Source organism: Salvelinus fontinalis, chromosome 35 (assembly GCF_029448725.1).
Source record: "Salvelinus fontinalis isolate EN_2023a chromosome 35, ASM2944872v1, whole genome shotgun sequence".
Classification (NCBI taxonomy): domain Eukaryota; kingdom Metazoa; phylum Chordata; class Actinopteri; order Salmoniformes; family Salmonidae; genus Salvelinus; species Salvelinus fontinalis.
In genome coordinates, this window is record NC_074699.1 from 33,028,585 (window position 1) to 33,049,879 (window position 21,295).

General features: G+C 44.2%; 1 protein-coding gene across 4 annotated transcripts; it reads right to left on the bottom strand.

Moving 5' to 3' along the window:
- Window positions 1-7: 7 nt before the first annotated feature.
- On the bottom strand, window positions 8-20,825 carry lmnl3 (lamin L3). 4 transcript variants are annotated; one of them, XM_055900032.1, is made up of 12 exons: window positions 19,986-20,825; window positions 13,710-13,866; window positions 13,103-13,228; window positions 12,269-12,439; window positions 9,461-9,586; window positions 7,263-7,483; window positions 5,843-6,065; window positions 3,437-3,544; window positions 3,142-3,258; window positions 2,365-2,469; window positions 2,073-2,229; window positions 8-1,057 (listed from the first exon to the last, which is right to left on the bottom strand). In XM_055900032.1, the coding sequence occupies exons 1-12, from the start codon at window positions 20,348-20,350 to the stop codon at window positions 930-932; spliced, it is 2,004 nt and encodes a 667-aa protein (XP_055756007.1). In that variant the 5' UTR covers window positions 20,351-20,825; the 3' UTR covers window positions 8-929. The 4 variants fall into 4 exon arrangements, with proteins under 4 accessions (XP_055756007.1, XP_055756008.1, XP_055756010.1 ...); XM_055900035.1 differs by having other exon boundaries at window positions 968-1,057; window positions 2,073-2,138; window positions 19,986-20,823; XM_055900034.1 differs by having other exon boundaries at window positions 968-1,057; window positions 2,073-2,144; window positions 19,986-20,823.
- Window positions 20,826-21,295: the final 470 nt, after the last annotated feature.

Genomic DNA, 21,295 nt, shown 5'->3' on the forward strand with positions numbered 1-21,295 from the left:
ACTTACATTAGTTAAGGAAAAATCTTTATTGAAATCATAAGTATTTTGGTGCATAAGGACAAGCCAACACTGAGTTTCTTCACCAGTCAATAGGACGTTTAGAGGATGTTAAAGTTAGTCGTTTTTCTAAAGAGAAACAATATTGCAAAGCCAACAAAGTACCTGTCAAACACGGAAAACCATCCTGTCCACATACTTCAGAATGAACATGAGAAACTTCCACATTGTATTATGGATATATTCAGTGTATAACTCCTCTATCTCATTGGCAAAAAGTGCTGCAGGTTAAAGGGTAAAAATACCAGAAAACATTCATCTTACAGCTAGTTATAGCACTAACATACTGTAATACCATACACGAGTTTAACAATCTCTGTCATTTTCCCAACCAGGATTTTAAACATAGTCAGGACACAAGGCATATTCATACTGTGTGACAAATGAAACATTTTCTTAAAAACTTTGACAATTGAATGATGTCGCATTTAAAGACTGTAAGGGGCATATGAATGTCACTCACAGCAAGCGGGAGGAGAGACGTGTTACGAACGCCAGAATAGCAGGACAAGTGCCATGTCGCTGCTTAAAGAATACAAGCCTGGTCCCAGATCTGCCTGTGCTGTTAAGACAAATGACCATAGGAGTTGACTAGACAGCACAAACAGATCTGCAATTTTAAAGGGCTACCCATTATTTTTCCAGGTACAGGCAACTACACAACCAGCCAAACTCTTGCATTAGTTTAGAAAAATTCTGCATTGAAATCCCACACATTTGTGTAGCAGTGCTCCCAAATCACCATCAAGCTCCCACAGGGCACATAAATAATACCATTGGTGACACGGCCAGTGTCAAATGACACCCACTTCCCTGTGCAGTGCCCACGCATGGTTCATGGCAAAGTAACGCACTATGTAGGGAATAGGATGTCATTGTAGCCTTTCCAGTGGTATTCCCGGGAATTCCCGGGTCGGATGCAGCATTCTCAGGTCAGAATTGTGAAAGGAGGAGGGTGGAGTTACATAACGGAGCAACTCTCGTTTGTTCCCCCCGGCGCCTGGAAAACATAGAACACAGCCTCACAATGTCAGTGAAGAAATACAAACGCTCAGCCTCCTGACACATGCCTCGTGCACACACTCAAACATACAAGTAGTACAGCAATGATCACTCACACCCCTCACACAAACAATTAGACTCATAATGTTGGCCAGCACACAGCAAGCACGGTTCATGCAGGGGTGAGGAACACACAGCAAGCTATGTCATCACAAGGGAGGAACACACAGCAAGCTATGTCATCACAAGGGAGGAACAGCAGCCATTTGCAATGAGGTGTTGTAGGCCACTTCATTTTGGATGCACCCTAGGCTGTACTTAAGCCCACAGGCTCTGTTCAAAAGTAGTGCTTTAAGAACCATTTTGATATTAAAATAACATTTTGAAATGATTAAGGATTATGTATTAGAAATGTGTATGGTGCCAGTCAGCAATTGGAATAGGCTGATAGACGCCAAGCAGAGAGCTTTCAACCATGTCATTTTGTTTGGCATCTGATCATTTAATGATCATTTTAGTGCCATTTTTTAAGATCATTTTGCCATCATCATCATCAGCAGCTTTGTTCAAAATACCTGGAATACAAGGAATGTCTTCATTACCCAATCCTGCAACTGTGTGAAACAGCCAGACCTTGTGTGTTGTACATTTGTGAAGATCATTGCAATCAGGAACTCACACGTATTGATTGGATTTCTGGATAAATGGGAAACGAGTTGGAACCTCCAGTACCTGCATTTGTGTCTAAAAGAAATGGCTATTTAGAATGTTGGACCTCACAAAAGCCATAACAAGTGCCCTATATAGGGAATAGAATGCTATATGGGACTTACTATGGCACACTACAGGTTAGGTTATGGAGCGTTAACAAGAGCTGTAGTGGGGATTAGACAAACAGGGGCTTCGACCCAAATGGCACCCTCTTCTTTATAGTGCACTATGTAGGGAATAGGGGGCGATTTGGGACACATCCAGGGAGTCAACAGCCACGCTGTAGGCAGTCACCTCCTCACCTCCATCGGTCTGTGTGTCATGGGACAGGCTGTTCACAACACCAGACAGCACTTCCTTTTCCTTCTCTTGGGCTTTTCCATCAAGGGGAATGGAGATCAAAAACACAGTACTGATCAGTTTCCCCTGGGTACAGGCCTGGGTACAGCATTTACCTGTCTGCGGAGGAGCAGCGTGTGTGTCTGTATGTTTAGAGGTTTTCTGAGGCATGTGTCTATGTATGTATGTATGCATGTATGTATGTGTGGACAGATCAGTGTGGATTTACACATCTCCTGGTGTGTGTGTGTTTACCTGTCTCCTGAGGTAGTGAACATCACTCCCTTCCAATAACTCTTCATCAACCTCCACATCAGAGTCTTCCTCTCCTCTCTCCTGCACACGCAGCTCTGCGGTCTCCTAGTGATGATGACAGCCAATCAACATCAAACATCCGCTCACAGCTGAGCCGATTGGAGTAGGGTGAGGTTTCCCCCTAGACGCTGATTTTGAGTCAGTTTTACATTTCCCCCACTAACGGTTAAGATTTGAACTGGTGGAGGGGAACCTGATCCTAGATATAAACCTAGAGAAAACTTCACCCTGCTGCAAATTCCTTACATTAATGGTTGCATTCCAGTTCATCTTATTTGCAGGGTGCTTAAATCCTAATTTGTGTGGTTCGTGAGACACAAAACACTTCTCCAGGTCTTGTGAGATATCAAGTGTCTTAGAGTAGGAGTGCTGATCTAGGATCAGGTCCCCCTCTGTCCATGTCATCTTATTCATTGTGATGTAAAAGGCTGAGAGGTTTGATACATATGCCCCTAGATCCATCTACGCAGGACAGCTGCAATGAAGACAACCTGAAATGCAACAGACATCTCTGCGAGCTTAGGAGCTTAAAGATCTTTGCAAGATGGCTATTAGAGAAGTGCACAAGGATAGAAATCAAATTAACTATATTCACCCGTGTACAAGGATATGAATGAAATTAACTTGATTCCCCTGGTGCATAAAAATATAGAAATGTATTAAGTAGATTGGGCCAGTGGACTAGGTCGTGGTGGCCAGTAAGTATGGGTCGGTCACCTCTTCATCTGGGTTCAGTAGGGTGACAATCACATTGTTGACCGGACCCCAGTTCCTCTGGTTCTTCATGACCAGGTCACCTGGAGAGGCCTCTCCGCCTGCCTCCGAACCCCAGATCTGACACACACAATCACAGTCCCACACGGTCAGCTGGCAACAATGCATGTTTTAAATGTTATTTCAGTTTTACTAATCATTTTTGGAGATGAGGACCATTGTATATGGAGGCCTGGTTAGTTTCCCCCAATACATACATGTGTGTGTATGTGTGTATTAGGTGCATGCATGTACTCACAGTGAGGGTGTTGCCCCCAGCCAGTATGTAGGAAGGGGGGATCTGGAAGAACAGTTCAGGAGAGTCCAGGTGACTCCTCCTCACCACCCAGCCTCCTAGTGGCTGCTCCTGGAACAGCAGAAAAACAGCCAGGTCGTATTCATTAGGCATGTCCAATAAGGACTGCTTGTTCTGTTGCAAAATGTTTACAACGGTGAGCCCTAATGAATACGACCCAGATGAAATTCAGATTGGGGACAGCGGCACGTTGAGCTGGGCATACTGGAGCAAAATGTTTTGCAATGGAAAACAATGGTCTCTTTTCTAAATTGACAAGTTCAAGTAGCACCATCCGGTTTAAAAACGCTTCGCCCTACTGAACACAACCCAGATCTTTCACACAGTTTCAGAGACTGGAATCGTTGTCAGGATACATTTGCATTGCAATGACACAAAACACAGGTTAGTAAACCCAAAACACTGGACTTAAAGAGACTGTTTCAATGACACCCTATCCCTCATCTAGTACTCTACTGGTTAACCAGTGGCCTGATTGACTTTAGACTCAAAGTAGTGCAATAAGTAGAGACGTGGAGCTTCAGATTCACTCAACACTGTCTGATTGGTCGAAGCGAGGCGGTAGGTACTTCAAGATTAATAAGGATTCAATGGTCAAACTGCCTTGTCCTTTTGTGATATTACAACAAAGAAATTACAAACACTTATTTCCATCTCTGACATCATCGCACGCACCATAGAATAACACAATATGTACTGCATGTCATAACCATGCTGCACAGCGCTCCTCGGCTCAGCAACAACAATAACACAATATGTACTGCATGTCATAACCATGCTGCACAGCGCTCCTCGGCTCAGCAACAACAATAACACAATATGTACTGCATGTCATAACCATGCTGCACGACGCTCCTCGGCTCAGCAACAACAATAACACAATATGTACTGCATGTCATAACCATGCTGCATGACGCTCCTCAGCTCAGCAACAACAATAACACAATATGTACTGCATGTCATAACCATGCTGCACAGCGCTCCTCAGCTCAGCAACAACAATAACACAATATGTACTGCATGTCATAACCATGCTGCATGACGCTCCTCAGCTCAGCAACAACAATAACACAATATGTACTGCATTTCATAACCATGCTGCACAGCGCTCCTCGGCTCAGCAACAACAATAACACAATATGTACTGCATGTCATAACCATGCTGCACAACGCTCCTCAGCTCAGCAACAACAATAACACAATATGTACTGCATGTCATAACCATGCTGCATGACGCTCCTCAGCTCAGCAACAACAATAACACAATATGTACTGCATTTCATAACCATGCTGCACAACGCTCCTCAGCTCAGCAACAACAATAACACAATATGTACTGCATGTCATAACCATGCTGCACAACGCTCCTCAGCTCAGCAACAACAATAACACAATATGTACTGCATGTCATAACCATGCTGCACAACGCTCCTCAGCTCAGCAACAACAATAACACAATATGTACTGCATTTCATAACCATGCTGCACAGCGCTCCTCGGCTCAGCAACAACAATAACACAATATGTACTGCATGTCATAACCATGCTGCATGACGCTCCTCAGCTCAGCAACAACAATAACACAATATGTACTGCATGTCATAACCATGCTGCACAACGCTCCTCAGCTCAGCAACAACAATAACACAATATGTACTGCATGTCATAACCATGCTGCACAACGCTCCTCAGCTCAGCAACAACAATAACACAATATGTACTGCATTTCATAACCATGCTGCACAGCGCTCCTCGGCTCAGCAACAACAATAACACAATATGTACTGCATGTCATAACCATGCTGCATGACGCTCCTCAGCTCAGCAACAACAATAACACAATATGTACTGCATGTCATAACCATGCTGCATGACGCTCCTCAGCTCAGCAACAACAATAACACAATATGTACTGCATGTCATAACCATGCTGCACAGCGCTCCTCGGCTCAGCAACAACAATAACACAATATGTACTGCATGTCATAACCATGCTGCATGACGCTCCTCAGCTCAGCAACAACAATAACACAATATGTACTGCATGTCATAACCATGCTGCACAGCGCTCCTCAGCTCAGCAACAACAATAACACAATATGTACTGCATTTCATAACCATGCTGCATGACGCTCCTCAGCTCAGCAACAACAATAACACAATATGTACTGCATGTCATAACCATGCTGCATGACGCTCCTCAGCTCAGCAACAACAATAACAATGCTGGTGGAGCGGCCAGTGGCACCGTTTCCCCCTACTGCGGATTCCATCTTTAATTGGTCAGAGCGGGTGTTAAGTTCACAGACACTCCTTCTAAATGGTCAGAGCAAGGCAGTAGGTAGGTACCTTCTCAGAGTTGTTCTTCAGCGTGACGTAGTTCCCCTTCAGGTCTATCTCCGACACCATCATGTGACTGTGGGCCTTGGTGTGCTGCGAGACCTTGTAAGCTGGCGAGGACCCCGTGCCACCTTCATTCTTGCGTTTCTTCCCACGGACAACTCGGCGAGCGCCGTGTCCGTGCGTACGTGCCACGGCCCCATGCTGGGAGGGGCTCGGGGAGAGGTGGAGTCTGGAAACACAGACCAACGTCAGGAAGATGTTTGGGAAACCCTTGTTTCTATGTTTTATCTACTGGGCTCCATCTTTGCTGCCATCTAGTGACTTGTTTTATGTAGGACTCCCTTGTTCTCACTAAATGTACCCTCTCCTATTAAGGACCACGACTACTTTGTCTTTTCTAATACTTCTAACCTTAATATGCATTTTTGATAATATATCTACATCACAATTTTGAATGTATATTTCCTACTGCCGTGTGGCTCAGATGGTAGAGCATGGCACATGCAACACCAGGGTTGTGGGTTCGATTCCCACAGAGGACCATTACAAACAAATATGAAAATGTAAGCACTCACTACTAAGTCACTCTGGATAAGAGCTCTGCTAAATGACGTTCACTATGTTGTGTCCACCAATGACTTCTGTAACCCCTTCCTCTTCAAATCAGGGTTAAGTAGAAGATGGTTTGTTCAAAAGAAGGCTGGTTATCATTGTAACTCCCTGATGAAGGCCAGTTTAAATATAGGCTTTTTAACTAATTATATGAAGAGTGTCTTGGTCCTCTTAGTTTTTTACGTTTGGTGAAAGGACCTGGTGTGTGTGTGTGTGTGTGTGTGTGTGTGTGTGTGTGTGTGTGTGTGTGTGTGTGCCAGACTCGGGTTCAAATTAAGGTTGACCCCAAATATTTGAATACTTCAGAATGGATTTGCTTTACTCAGATTTGATTTACTAGAATTCACCATTTCAAAACGTATTTGAACCAGATCTGAGGTGTACGTACGTTTGTATGCGTGTGAAGGCACGCACCTGCATGCAAACCGTACCCTCACTAATGTCTCCATTTCCCCTCACCTGCTCTACCCCCATCACCTCCAGTCTCTCTCTATCCCCCCTCACCTCCTCTCCCTAGTCTCTACGCCCCCCTCACCTCCTCTCCCTCCAGTCTCTCTACACCCCCCTCACCTCTCCCTCCAGTCTCTCTCTACGCCCCCCTCACCTCCAGTCTCTCTCTACCCCCCTCACCTCCAATCTCTCTCTACGCCTCCCTCACCTCCAGTCTCTCTACACCCCCCTCACCTCTCCCTCAAGTCTCTCTCTACCCCCCTCACCTCCAGTATCTCTCTACGCCCCCCTCACCTCCTCTCCCTCCAGTCTCTCTCTACCCACCTCACCTCCTCTCCCTAGTCTCTCTCTATTTCCTCCTGACCTCTGCTCCTCTCCCTCCAGCATCTTGCGGTAGGCGTTGATCTCCATGTCCAGGGCCAGCTTGACATCCAGCAGCTGCTCGTAGTCCTCCAGCTGGCTCTGCATCTGGGCCCGCATGGCCGACATCTCCTCGTCCTTGTGGCTCAGTCGCTGCTGCCACACCTCGCGCTCCCGGTCCAGGGTCCGCTCCAGCTCCCGCACACGCCCCTCTAAGGCCCCGTTCTGAGGGGAGATAGAGGAGGAGGGGAGGAGACAGAGAGAGAAGATTCAGAGAGAAATAGGGGTTGTGAGAAAGTCATCCACACACAACTTTCAGACTCCCTGACACCAGTCAACATACAGTCGTGGCCAAAAGTTTAAAGAACGACACCATTATAAATTTACACAAAGTTTGCTGCTTCAGTGTCTTTAGATATTTGACAGATGTTACTATGGAATACTGAAATATAATTACAAGCATTTCATAAGTGTCAAAGGCTTTTATTGACAATTACATGAAGTTGATGCAAAGAGTCAATATTTGCAGTGTTGACCCTTCTTTTTCAATACCTCTGCAATCCGCCCTGGCATGCTGTCAATTAACTTCTGGGCCACATCCTGACTGATGGCAGACCATTCTTGCATAATCAATGCTTGGAGTTGGTCAGAATTTGTGGGGTTTTGTTTGTCCACCTGCCTCTTGAGGATTGACCACAAGTTCTCAAATGGGATTAATGTCTGGGGAGTTTCCTGGCCATGGACACAAAATATCAATGTTTTGTTCCCCGAGCCACTTAGTTATCACTTTTGCCTTATGGCAAGATGCTCCATCATGCTGGAAAAGGCATTGTTCGTCACCAAACTGTTCCTGGATGGTTGGGAGAAGTTGCTCTCGGAGGATGTGTTGGTACCATTCTTTATTCATGCCTGTGTTCTCAGGCAAAATTGTGAGTGAGCCCACTCCCTTGGCTGAGAAGCAACCCCACACATGAATGGTCTTCGGATGCTTTACTGTTGGCATGACACAGGACTGATGGTAGCGCTCACCTGGTCTTCTCCGGACAAGCTTTTTTCCGGATGCCCCAAACAATCGGAAAGGGGATTCAGAGAAAATGACTTTACCCCAGTCCTCAGCAGTCCAATCCCTGTACCTTTTGCAGAATATCAGTCTGTCCCTGATGTTTTTCCTGCAGAGAAGTGGCTTCTATGCTGCCCTTCTTGACACCAGGGCATCCTCCAATAGTCTTCGCCTCACTGTGCGTGCAGATGCACTCACACCTGCCTGCTGCCATTCCTGAGCAAGCTCTGTACTGGTGGTGCCCCGATCCAGCAGCTGAATCAACTTTAGGAGATGGTCCTGGCACTTGCTGGACTTTCTTGGGCGCCCAGAAGCCTTCTTCACAACAATTGAACCGCTCTCCTTGAAGTTCTTGATAATCCGATAAATGGTCGATTTAGGTGCAATCTTACTGGCATCAATATCCTTGCCTGTGAAGCCCTTTTTGTGCAAAGTAATGATGACGACACGCGTTTCCTTGCAGGTAACCATGGTTGAACAGAGGAAGAACAATGATTCCAAGCACCACCCTCCTTTAGAAGCTTCCAGTCTGTTATTCAAAGTCAATCAGCATGACAGAGTAATCTCCAGCCTTGTCCTCATCAACACTCACACCTGTGTTAACGAGAGAATCACTGACATGATGTCAGCTGGTCCTTTTGTGGCAGGGCTGAAATGCAGTGGAAATGTTTTTTGGGGGATTCAGTTAATTTGCATGGCAAAGAGGGACTTTGCAATTAATTGCAATTCATCTGATCACTCTTCATAACATTCTGGAGTATATGCAAATTGCCATCACACAAACTGTGGCAGCAGACTGAAAATTAATATTTGTGTCATTCTCAAAACTTTTGGCCACGACTGTACATAGTGATCTCCAACATCAAACACCTTATTATATCTCTAGTCTATCTCTAGTCTAGTTTTTCAGTCTGAAACCAGTCAAATGTTCCTGTACTATAGTAAAGCCCTAGCAGCCTGGTAGGTACTGGTTTCTGGAATGTCAATCAGACACACCTCCGGGGTGAAGTGTTCCCTAGCTACAGATCTAGGATCAGATTCACTTCCCCAATCCTAAGCATAACCATTAGTGGGGGAAATGCAAAACTGACCCAAGATCAGCATCTATGGGCAACCTTACCCTGCACACATACAGCAAGTACCTGTTTTTGGAAGTGATTGAGTTGTGAGGAGAGGGTCTCGATGCGGAGCTTGGTGCCAGACAGCTCCTCTCTGGTGGACGAGGCAAAGTCACTACTCTTCAGCGCCGTCTGATGGGCATTCTCCAGCTGTCAACACCCACGTTACATACACACCAAATGAAAAGCAATGTACTAATGTCATATGTTTTGACATGAGACTGAGCTACATTATGTGTTTACCATAAGCCACAAATTTGAAGGAAAAAAAGAGAGAAAAAAAATAACATTCGGATTTACAGCAATGTTTCTAAATAACTTCATCATATGAGTAGAGGGACCCAACATACCAGAGTCAACTGCATACATGTTGAATACCTGAGGTGAACTTGATTTGACCAGTACATATGGTGGACTGGGTTTGCACTTTTGGGACAAGTCGGTTGGTTCCATTTTACAGAGCAAGCCAGATGAGGTGTACCTCAAGTGTTTGCTATTGGCTACAATATGACAACACTTCTACCTAACACAGGCTGGACTGGTGAGAATACCTTTATCAGCTGGACAAAGCTCTCCCTAATCTGCACTGTCATCTTCCTCACTCCTCTTTTCTCTTCCGTCATCATGCACTCCTGCTCTAACAGTGTGCACGACCCACACCGCGACTCCCTGACACACAGCTCTCGCTGAGAAACACACATTCAGATATACACCAGCAACACACAGTGCCAGTCAAAAGTTTGGACACCTACTCCTTAATTTTTACTGTTTTCTACATTGTAGAATAACAGTGAAGACATCAAAACAATGAAATAACACATGGAATCATGTTGTAACCAAAGAAAAGTGTTAAATCAAAATATATTTTATATTTGAGATTCTTCAAAGTAGCCACCCTTTGGCTTGATGACAGCTTTGCACACTCTTGTCATTCTCTCAACCAGCTTAAAAAAAAATGTAACTAGGCAAGTCAGTTGAGAACTAATTCGTATTTACAATGACGGCCTACTTGCAAAGCCCCCCCAGCCAAACCCTCCCCTAACCCAGACGACGCTGGGCCAATTGTGCGCCGCCCAATGGGTCTCCCAATCACGGCCAGGATCGAACCCAGGTCTGTAGTGATTCCTCTAGCACAACAACCTGGTGCCTTAGACTGCTGCGCCACTCCGGACCAGCTTCATGAGGTAGTCACCAGGAATGCATTTCAATTAACAGGTGTGCCTGGTTAAAAGTTAAATAGTGGAATTTATTTTCTTCTTAATGCATTTGAGCCAATCAGTTGTGTTGTGACAAGGTTGGGGTGGTATACAGAAGATCACACTATTTGGTAAGACCATATTATGCAAGAACAGCTCAAATAAGCAAAGAAAAATGACAGTCCATCATTACTTTAAGACATGAATGTCAATCAATGAGGAAATTGTAAAGAACTTTGAAAGTTTCTTCAAGTGCAGTCACAAGAACCATCAAGCGCTTTGATGAAACAGTCTCTCATGAGGACCGCCACAGGAAAGGAAGACCCAGAGTTACCTCTGCTGCAGAAGATACGTTCATTAGAGTTACCAGCCTCAGATTGCAGTCCAAATAAATGCTTCACAGAGTTCAAGTAACAGACACATCTCAACATCAACTGTTCAGAGGAGACTGTGTGAATCAGGCCTTCATGGTGAATTGCTGCAAAGAAACCACTACTAAAGGACACCAATAAAAAGGGACTTGCTTGGCCAAGAAACACAAGCAATTGACATTAGACCGGTGGAATGTGTCTTTTGGTCTGAGGAGTCCAAATATGAGATTTTGGGTTCCAACCGCCGCAGAGTAGGTGAGGGGATGATTTCCACATGTGTGGTTCCCACCGTGAAGCATGGAGGAGGTGGTGTGATGGTGCTTTTCTGGTGACACTACGATTTATTTATAATTCAAGGCCCACTTAACCTGGATGGCGACCACAGCATTCTGCAGCGATACGCTATCCCATCTGGTTTGCGCTTAGTGGGACTATCATTTGTTTTTCAACAGGACAAGGACCCAACACACCTCCAGGCTGTGTAAGAGCTATTTGACCAAGAAGGAGAGTGATGGAGTGTGCATCAGATGACGTGGCCTCCACAATTCCCCGACCTCAACCAAATTGAGATGTTTGGGATGAGTTGGACCGCAGACTGAAGGAAAACTAGCCATCAAGTGCTCAGCATGTGGGAACTCCTTCAAGACTGTGCGAAAAGTATTCTAGGTGAAGCTGGTTGAGAGAATTCCAAGAGTTTGCAAAGCTGTCATCAAGCCAAAGGGTGGCTACTTTGAAGAATATCAAATATATTTTGATTTGTTTAACACTTCTCTGGTTGCTACATGATTCCATATGTGTTATTTCATAGTTTTGATGTGTTCACCATTATCCTACAATGTAGAAAATAGTACAAATAAAGAAAAAACCTTGAATGAGTAGGGTTGTCCAAACTTTTGACTGGTATTGTACATACACACAAACCTCAACATAATCTAAAATATACTGTGTCTGTAAAATGTACATAGGTTCAGAACTGTGTTAAACATCACAGCATAGTTGAAAGATATATGGCATATAGAAATCAAAACTGAATGGTCTTCAGAGATAGATGGGATGGGTTGAGGATTGCTGGGTGGGACTAAAACGATCTGCCCTTGAGCAAAGCACTTAACCCAAAAGCAATAAGCTGGAAGTAGAAGCCTAACTGTTGTTGTCCATTAGTTTACTCCAATTAGGGGAGGTAGGGCTGGGGATATATGATCTATTTTAAAAAGAGACAGGGAGGCGGAGAGGGAGAGAGAGTGAAAGAAAGAGAGTGTGAGTACCTTGGCATTGAAATTCTTCTCCAGATCCTCTTTATACTGCTGGATTTGTCCATCGTGCTCCTGCCGTAGCTGCTGCATGGCCTCGGCCAACTTACTCTCAAATTCTTTCTGTCTCCCAGAATCCACCTCCACCAGGCGACTCTCGTGTCTGCTCCGGATCTCCCTGACCTCCTACACACATGCGTGCGCGCACACACACACACACACACACACCGACATGAACAGACACACACGCCTAACGCAGGAAGACGACACGGGTCACATTCCATTCTAACCCCTAGTCCTCTCCCAGACCCTATCCCCCCCCCCCCCCACCACCACGACCCCTTCTACTCAACATGGAGGAAACGACACGGGTCACATTCTATTCTAACCTCTAGTCCTCTCCCAGACCCTATCACCCCCACCACCACCCCTTCTACTCAACATGGAGGAAACGACACGGGTCACATTCCATTCTAACCCCTAGTCCTCTCCCAGACCCTACCCCCCCCCCCCACCCCCCACCCCTTCTACTCAACATGGAGGAAACGACATGGGCCACATTCCATTTCAATCCCCAGCTCTTAACCATTTCTTCTCACCCTCCTACCCCTACCACTTCATTAACCCCTTCCCTCCTGCAGGCTGTGGATACCCCACACCTCCTAGAAAGACAGGCAGAGACAACATTGAGTTTGATATCTTACTATTATTAGTATTTGCCAATAGTTACCCACTTCAACAACCAATCAATCTGACTTCTGTGGTAATAGTGGGCCACATGTGATGTCTTTCTTATGCAGCAGTTACTGCAGTGTGTGTGTTTGTCAAGTGTGTGTGTGTGTGTGTTACCTGTTCGCCAATGTGTCTCTGGAACTCCAGCTGTTCCCGTAGCGTCTGCACCTGGTTCTCCAGGTCCACCCTCCTCAACATCTCAGAGTTCAGCTGGGTCTTAGTCTCCGCCAGCGCACACTCCAACTGAGACAAGGAGTCAGAGATCACCTTTTGCATTCAAGGACTTAACATTTAGCCAAAACGAAGCAACCCCCCTCGTAAATTACCTAGCCACATCTCATAACAGCCCATAAGCGTCTTCTCAGTAGATGCTCGCAAGCTAATGTTAGCCACCCTACACTAGTACCAGCTTAAACCTATGGCTAGCCAAACTAGTTAGCTTTAGACTATTTAAAAATAAATCATAACAGGAGAATCAAAAGGTTGAATCAGCGCATCTCTAGGCAGAATATACTTTGTTTTGTCTGATGCGGTTTAATGCCTTTTGCGTTGTCACCCACTCCTTCTCAGAGCTGCGTTCACACCGACACAGAACCTGATGCATAACACTGTCAAAATGCTGCAAAAATATCTGTATGTGGTGTTGGTTTAATTGTATTTAACTTTAAACAAAACATTAAATTAACCTCACTAGAAGGCCTATAGATGGCAGTCTAGTCCTTACATTGGCCACCTGGGCCTGTAGGTCAGTGACGTCATCCGCCTGTCTTCTGTTATCTGCCAGTTGATTGGCCAGCTCTGCGTCTTTAGAGTTGAGGACCGCCTCCAAGTTCCTCCACTGACCCATGGCCATGTTACACTCTGCTTCCTTCTTCTGGTTCCTGGAAGGAGGAGAGATGAGAGAAGAGAGGCGGTTACTATGGTTCCTGGAAGGAGGAGAGAAGAGAGGCGGTTACTATGGTTCCTGGAAGGAGGAGAGATGAGAGGCGGTTACTATGGTTCCTGGAAGGAGGAGAGATGAGAGGTGGTTACTATGGTTCCTGGAAGGAGGAGAGATGAGAGGTGGTTACTATGGTTCCTGGAAGGAGGAGAGATGAGAGGTGGTTACTATGGTTCCTGGAAGGAGGAGAGATGAGAGGTGGTTACTATGGTTCCTGGAAGGAGGAGAGATGAGAGGTGGTTACTATGGTTCCTGGAAGGAGGAGAGATGAGAGGTGGTTACTATGGTTCCTGGAAGGAGGAGAGATGAGAGGTGGTTACTATGGTTCCTGGAAGGAGGAGAGATGAGAGGTGGTTACTATGGTTCCTGGAAGGAGGAGAGATGAGAGGTGGTTACTATGGTTCCTGGAAGGAGGAGAGATGAGAGGTGGTTACTATGGTTCCTGGAAGGAGGAGAGATGAGAGGTGGTTACTATGGTTCCTGGAAGGAGGAGAGATGAGAGGTGGTTACTATGGTTCCTGGAAGGAGGAGAGATGAGAGGTGGTTACTATGGTTCCTGGAAGGAGGAGAGATGAGAGGTGGTTACTATGGTTCCTGGAAGGAGGAGAGATGAGAGGTGGTTACTATGGTTCCTGGAAGGAGGAGAGATGAGAGGTGGTTACTATGGTTCCTGGAAGGAGGAGAGATGAGAGGTGGTTACTATGGTTCCTGGAAGGAGGAGAGATGAGGGGTGGTTACTATGGTTCCTGGAAGGAGGAGAGATGAGGGGTGGTTACTATGGTTCCTGGAAGGAGGAGAGATGAGGGGTGGTTACTATGGTTCCTGGAAGGAGGAGAGATGAGGGGTGGTTACTATGGTTCCTGGAAGGAGGAGAGATGAGGGGTGGTTACTATGGTTCCTGGAAGGAGGAGAGATGAGAGAAGACAGGTGGTTACTATGGTTCCAGGAAGGAGGAGAGATGAGAGAAGACAGGTGGTTACTATGGTTCCTGGAAGGAGGATAGATGAGAGAAGACAGGTGGTTACCATGGTTCCTGGAAGGAGGAGAGATGAGAGAAGACAGGTGGTTACTATGGTTCCAGGAAGGAGGAGAGATGAGAGGTGGTTACTATGGTTCCTGGAAGGAGGAGAGATGAGGGGTGGTTACTATGGTTCCTGGAAGGAGGAGAGATGAGGGGTGGTTACTATGGTTCCTGGAAGGAGGAGAGATGAGAGAAGACAGGTGGTTACTATGGTTCCAGGAAGGAGGAGAGATGAGAGAAGACAGGTGGTTACTATGGTTCCAGGAAGGAGGAGAGATGAGAGAAGACAGGTGGTTACTATGGTTCCTGGAAGGAGCATAGATGAGAGAAGACAGGTGGTTACCATGGTTCCTGGAAGGAGGAGAGATGAGAGAAGACAGGTGGTTACCATGGTTCCTGGAAGGAGGAGAGATGAGAGAAGACAGGTGGTTACTATGGTTCCAGGAAGGAGGAGAGATGAGAGAAGACAGGTGGTTACTATGGTTCCTGGAAGGAGGATAGATGAGAGAAGACAGGTGGTTACCATGGTTCCAGGAAGGAGGCAAAAGTGATAGAAAGAAGTGAGAGGTCAGGGAGGTTAGTATGATTGCTGGAAGGAGTGAAGAGAGATGACAAGAGACGAGAAGATATGGCGTCCAATGTTCCTGGTGGGAGGAAAAAGAGATCACATTTAAATTTGAGTAATTTAGCAGACGCTCTTATCCAGAGTGACTTACAGGAGCATTTTGGGTTAAGCGCTTTGCTCAAGGGCAGATGGCCAAAATGTTAATTTAGTCAGCTCAGGATTTGAACTAGCAACCTTTCATGACTACAAAATTCAGGAGGTTAGCCAACTTAACAACGGGTTAACAACGGGGCGGCAGGGTGGCCTGGTGGTTAGAGTGTTGGACTAGTCAGTTAAGAACAAATTCTTATTTTCAATGACGGCCTAGGAACAGTGGGTTAACTGCCTTGTTCAGGGGCAGAATGACAGATTTTGTACCTTGTCAGCTCGGGGATTTGAACTTGCAACCTTTCGGTTAACTAGTCCAATGCTCTAACCACTAGGCTACCTGCCGCTTTACATGATTCACTATGAAACAGTGCCATAAAGACGCATACCAATAGAGAGAAAGTTGAAACAAACAGAACGGCACCGAAGCACATACCCGCCAGTGATTTGATAGGCTGATTCATCTAACGTGGCTTTCCTGCTCAATGTGCCTGCTAGCTAGCTTCATTGACAAACACAGATGGAACTTAGCCTGCTAGCTAGCTTCATTGACAAACACAGATGGAACTTAGCCTGCTAGTGATTTTGGGCTCTGATAAACAGCGTGTAGCTTATGCTGTATTTACAATCGTTTGCCAGCTTGCTGATTAAGGTTGGAACGAATCAGTCCTGTGCAGCTGTTGTTTATTCATGTTCTGTATGATGTCATGTTTCATGTTTTGTGTGGACCCCAGGAAGAGTAGCTGCTGCTTTTGCAACAGTTAAACGGGGATCCAAATAAAATACCAACTAAAAAGCTCTGTGTGCGCAGCAGCAGACTGGATATTCATCTGCATTGCACTGCTAACTTGAGAAATACTGCACCAAACACCAAGCTAGGATGTAAAATTGCACAACAAAAATGTCCTCGGCAAAAAGGTCAAAATTAATTACAGATTTCTTGATTCATCTTAGATCAATTGTGACTATTTTGGGGAGGTGGTAGGCTAGTGGCTCTGTTGTTGCTACGGTGTCTCAAAAGCGACAAAATTAAAAAGGAAGAAATTATTTCAGAGAGAAAAACAGCTCCCTTGGACCTTTTTTTAAAGAAAAAATTGATTTCAGTCTTGCGGGTGTGTTACCGTACACGGTGTGTGTTACCGTACACGGTGTGTGTTACCGTACACGGTGTGTGTTACCGTACACGGTGTGCTATCGTACACCCACATCGAACCACACCCCCAAGACTGAAATCAAATTTTTCTTTAAATAAAAGGTCCAAGGGTGCCATTTTTACCTCAATATCAAATCAGTTCTGGGTAACAATTAAGTACCTTACTGATTTCAAATAAAATGTTCACAGTAAAAAAAATATGTATATCTAAAATAGCTTCTTAGCAAAGAGTAATTTCTCAAGCAAGTTTTGCTAGGACTGTCAGAGTGGTCTGAATGGGGAGGGGAAAACTGACAACTGTCTGTTATTGGCAGAGAGGCTTGGAACGCTTTCTGATTGGTCTATTAACTAATTCACAGCATGGTGATGTAATCACGGAAGGCCAAAACCCTCATCCCACCAAAACAGGCTCAAATTTCAGGTGGTCTTTCAAACAGCTTTTACACTAAAAGTGCATTATCATTTTCACAAAATCACAGTATTAGTCCAACCTCAGTGTGAAAATGTATATAAAACTCAGGAAAATCACATTTGACTGCACGGAGCCTTTAAATGAGCAACAGAAAAACAAGGGGAATCACTGAGTTCAGTCGTCCTTTAAATCTTAGCTCCGAATCTTTGCCATTATTACAACACAAACACCTGGTGGGAGGAAAAGAGACGACAGAAGACAGGTGGTTGCTATGGTTACTTGTAGGGTAGGATAGAGATGACAGAAGTCTGGTGGTTACTATGGTTTCTGTTAGGATAGAATAGAGATGACAGAAGTATGGTGGTTACTATGGTTTCTGTTAGGATAAAATAGAGATGACAGAAGTCTGGTGGTTACTATGGTTCCTGTTATGATAGAATAGAGATGACAGAAGTCTGATGGTTACTATGGTTCCTGTTAGGATAGAATAGAGATGACAGAAGTCTGGTGGTTACTATGGTTCCTGTTATGATAGAATAGAGATGACAGAAGTCTGATGGTTACTATGGTTCCTGTTAGGATAGAATAGAGATGACAGAAGTCTGGTGGTTACTATGGTTCCTGTTAGGATAGAATAGAGATGACAGAAGTCTGATGGTTACTATGGTTTCTGTTAGGATAGAGATGACAGAAGTCTGATGGTTACTATGGTTCCTGTTAGGATAGAATATAGATGACAGAAGTCTGATGGTTACTGTGGTTCCTGTTATGGTAGAATAGAGATGACAGAAGTCTGATGGTTACTATGGTTCCTGTTATGGTAGAATAGAGATGACAGAAGTCTGATGGTTACTATGGTTCCTGTTATGGTAGAATAGAGATGACAGAAGTCTGATGGTTACTATGGTTCCTGTTATGATAGAATAGAGATGACAGAAGTCTGATGGTTACTATGGTTCCTGTTATGATAGAATAGAGATGACAGAAGTCTGATGGTTACTATGGTTCCTGTTATGATAGAATAGAGATGACAGATGTCTGATGGTTACTATGGTTCCTGTTAGGATAGAATAGAGATGACAGAAGTCTGATGGTTACTATGGTTCCTGTTATGATAGAATAGAGATGACAGAAGTCTGATGGTTACTATGGTTCCTGTTATGATAGAATAGAGATGACAGAAGTCTGATGGTTACTATGGTTCCTGTTATGATAGAATAGAGATGACAGAAGTCTGGTGGTTACTATGGTTCCTGTTAGGATAGAATAGAGATGACAGAAGTCTGATGGTTACTATGGTTTCTGTTAGGATAGAATAGAGATGACAGAAGTCTGATGGTTAGTATGGTTCCTGTTAGGATAGAATAGAGATGACAGAAGTCTGGTGGTTACTATGGTTTCTGTTATGGTAGAATAGAGATGACAGAAGTCTGATGGTTACTGTGGTTCCTGTTAGGATAGAATAGAGATGACAGAAGTCTGATGGTTACTATGGTTCCTGTTATGATAGAATAGAGATGACAGAAGTCTGATGGTTACTATGGTTCCTGTTATGGTAGAATAGAGATGACAGAAGTCTGATGGTTACTATGGTTCCTGTTATGATAGAATAGAGATGACAGAAGTCTGATGGTTACTAAGGTTCCTGTTATAATAGAATAGAGATGACAGAAGTCTGATGGTTACTATGGTTCCTGTTAGGATAGAATAGAGATGACAGAAGTCTGATGGTTACTATGGTTCCTGTTAGGATAGAATAGAGATGACAGAAGTCTGATGGTTACTATGGTTCCTGTTAGGATAGAATAGAGATGACAGAAGTCTGATGGTTACTATGGTTCCTGTTATGATAGAATAGAGATGACAGAAGTCTGATGGTTACTATGGTTCCTGTTATGATAGAATAGAGATGACAGAAGTCTGATGGTTACTATGGTTCCTGTTATGATAGAATAGAGATGACAGAAGTCTGATGGTTACTATGGTTCCTGTTAGGATAAAATAGAGATGACAGAAGTCAAGTGCTTATATATGCTTCACTTCCCGAAGGGAGGGATATTAGAGATAGTTGTTTATTCTGGGTATAATTCAATTGTTACTTTTATTGTGGATGTTAATACACGGCATATGGTTCTATTGATATTAGGCTACTATTATGATATTGTGGTTATTAAAACAAGAGATAGCAGAAGGATAATAATAACAGGAGGACATTCACATGCTTCTTATTAGGAAAGAAAGATGACAAACCAAATCTCTCTGAGGTCTCTTCCTCAAAAGGTAATCATGGATATGCCTTACTATCTGCAGATCATATTGTGCAAAGACAAACATTATATTATCATAAATGGGGAACCCTACTCTCCAAGGGTGTCTAAGGGGAGTTGGGATATGTAAAAACACTAACAATTCACACGTGTATAAAACACAGTTATACATGGGTGAAATAGAACAAATATAAGCACCGACCTAATTATTATTATTTAAATGGGGAATTTGAGATTGTTTAATTAATGATAAAGGCTACACATTGATATTTGAAGAATTTAACTTAGAAATGCATCATTAGCTTAATTCAACTTTCGTATGCAAATATAAACTTTTTACTGCAACAATATAGGCCAAATTGCAAACTAACACTTTATGCTATTTTTTTTTATTTTTTTTAACTATGGATCTCAACACTCAATGACAACAGCGCGAATGTACAGGACAAACATAGATACATAGATTGGGTTGTAGGTTATTATATCTAACGTTACCTGGCTTGTAGTTTGCTATGCTCTTCAGAAAGATGACCCATCTCTATCTGCAGCCGGGCCCTATCGTTAGCCAGCACGTCCAAGCTCTTCCTCGCGTCGGCCAACTCGGTCTCGTACAGCCGCCGAACGTTGGCCGTCTCCCGGGTCGTGGACTCCTCTTTCTCCTCCAGGAGAAGCAGCATTGAGGACTTGTCATTCTCCAGCTGGCGGACCCGCTCTATGTAGGCGGCCAGGCGGTCGTTCAGGTGGCTAAGCTCCTCTTTCTCCTGGCTTCGGGAGAGCCGGGTTGGGCTGGTGCTGGACGGGCCGGCGCCGCTTCGTCGGGAGGAGCGAGTTGAGCGACTGGTTGAGGTAACTGAAGCCATGGCGCGTTCTCATGTGACTGCATGCGCTGGGTTTGGGCTGAGATTGCACCAATAATTTATGTATACACTAGATGACTTTTAGGGGGCGCTGTGTTGAAGCCACCGTGCCTCCATCCTGGCACTCCCTCAACGTTGTAAAACATTTAGGAAGCTATAGAGATGCATGTATTAATGTCTACATTCGTTTTGCCACATTCATTATATTACATACACCTTAATGCATACTTTTACATTCATATTATGAGAGCTAAACATACAAATAAAACATTACAAAAAATTAAAACAAGTATACTTTTTAGAGATAGCTAATGTTACTGTCCCCAACATTACAAAATAAGTACTTAAATACATGTAATTTTGTCCTTGAAACAATTAATTGAAATACTGTAGAATTCCATTCATTCCTGTGGAGGACTGCTCCTACCGGGGTGTGCTCTCAATGGCCAATAGATAGAATTGCTTTCCAGGATTAATATACATTATTGGTTTGCACTGAGTTCTTCTTCTTCTTCTTTGGTATAATGGTGGTCCGCAAACAAACGTTTTATGTGAATGCTGACACCTACTGTGCTGGAGGTGGTGGCGCAGAGGAATGGAGAATAAATTAATAATCAGTGTATGTTCTAAATAAATGGAGGGCATCCGTAGAAGATCGTGGAATAAGCAGGTACGTGTAAAGCCTATCAATGACAAAAGAAACGTGCATTACACTTATTAGAGATTTCACATGACATTCCTATACAATTAAATGTTGTAAGAGTGTGGAGGTGCATTACTAGAAAAAAATATTGTAGTCATCTGATTGTGAATTTTAAGGTCATTGGTCCATTTTAATTAATTGTTTGCTTTGATTAGTTGCAGGAGTGGCTCTGGAAAATGCGCCCATTCAGTTCGATTAAATGTTTGCTACGTTCTGTAACGGCTTGTACTGGACGTTCTTGAACA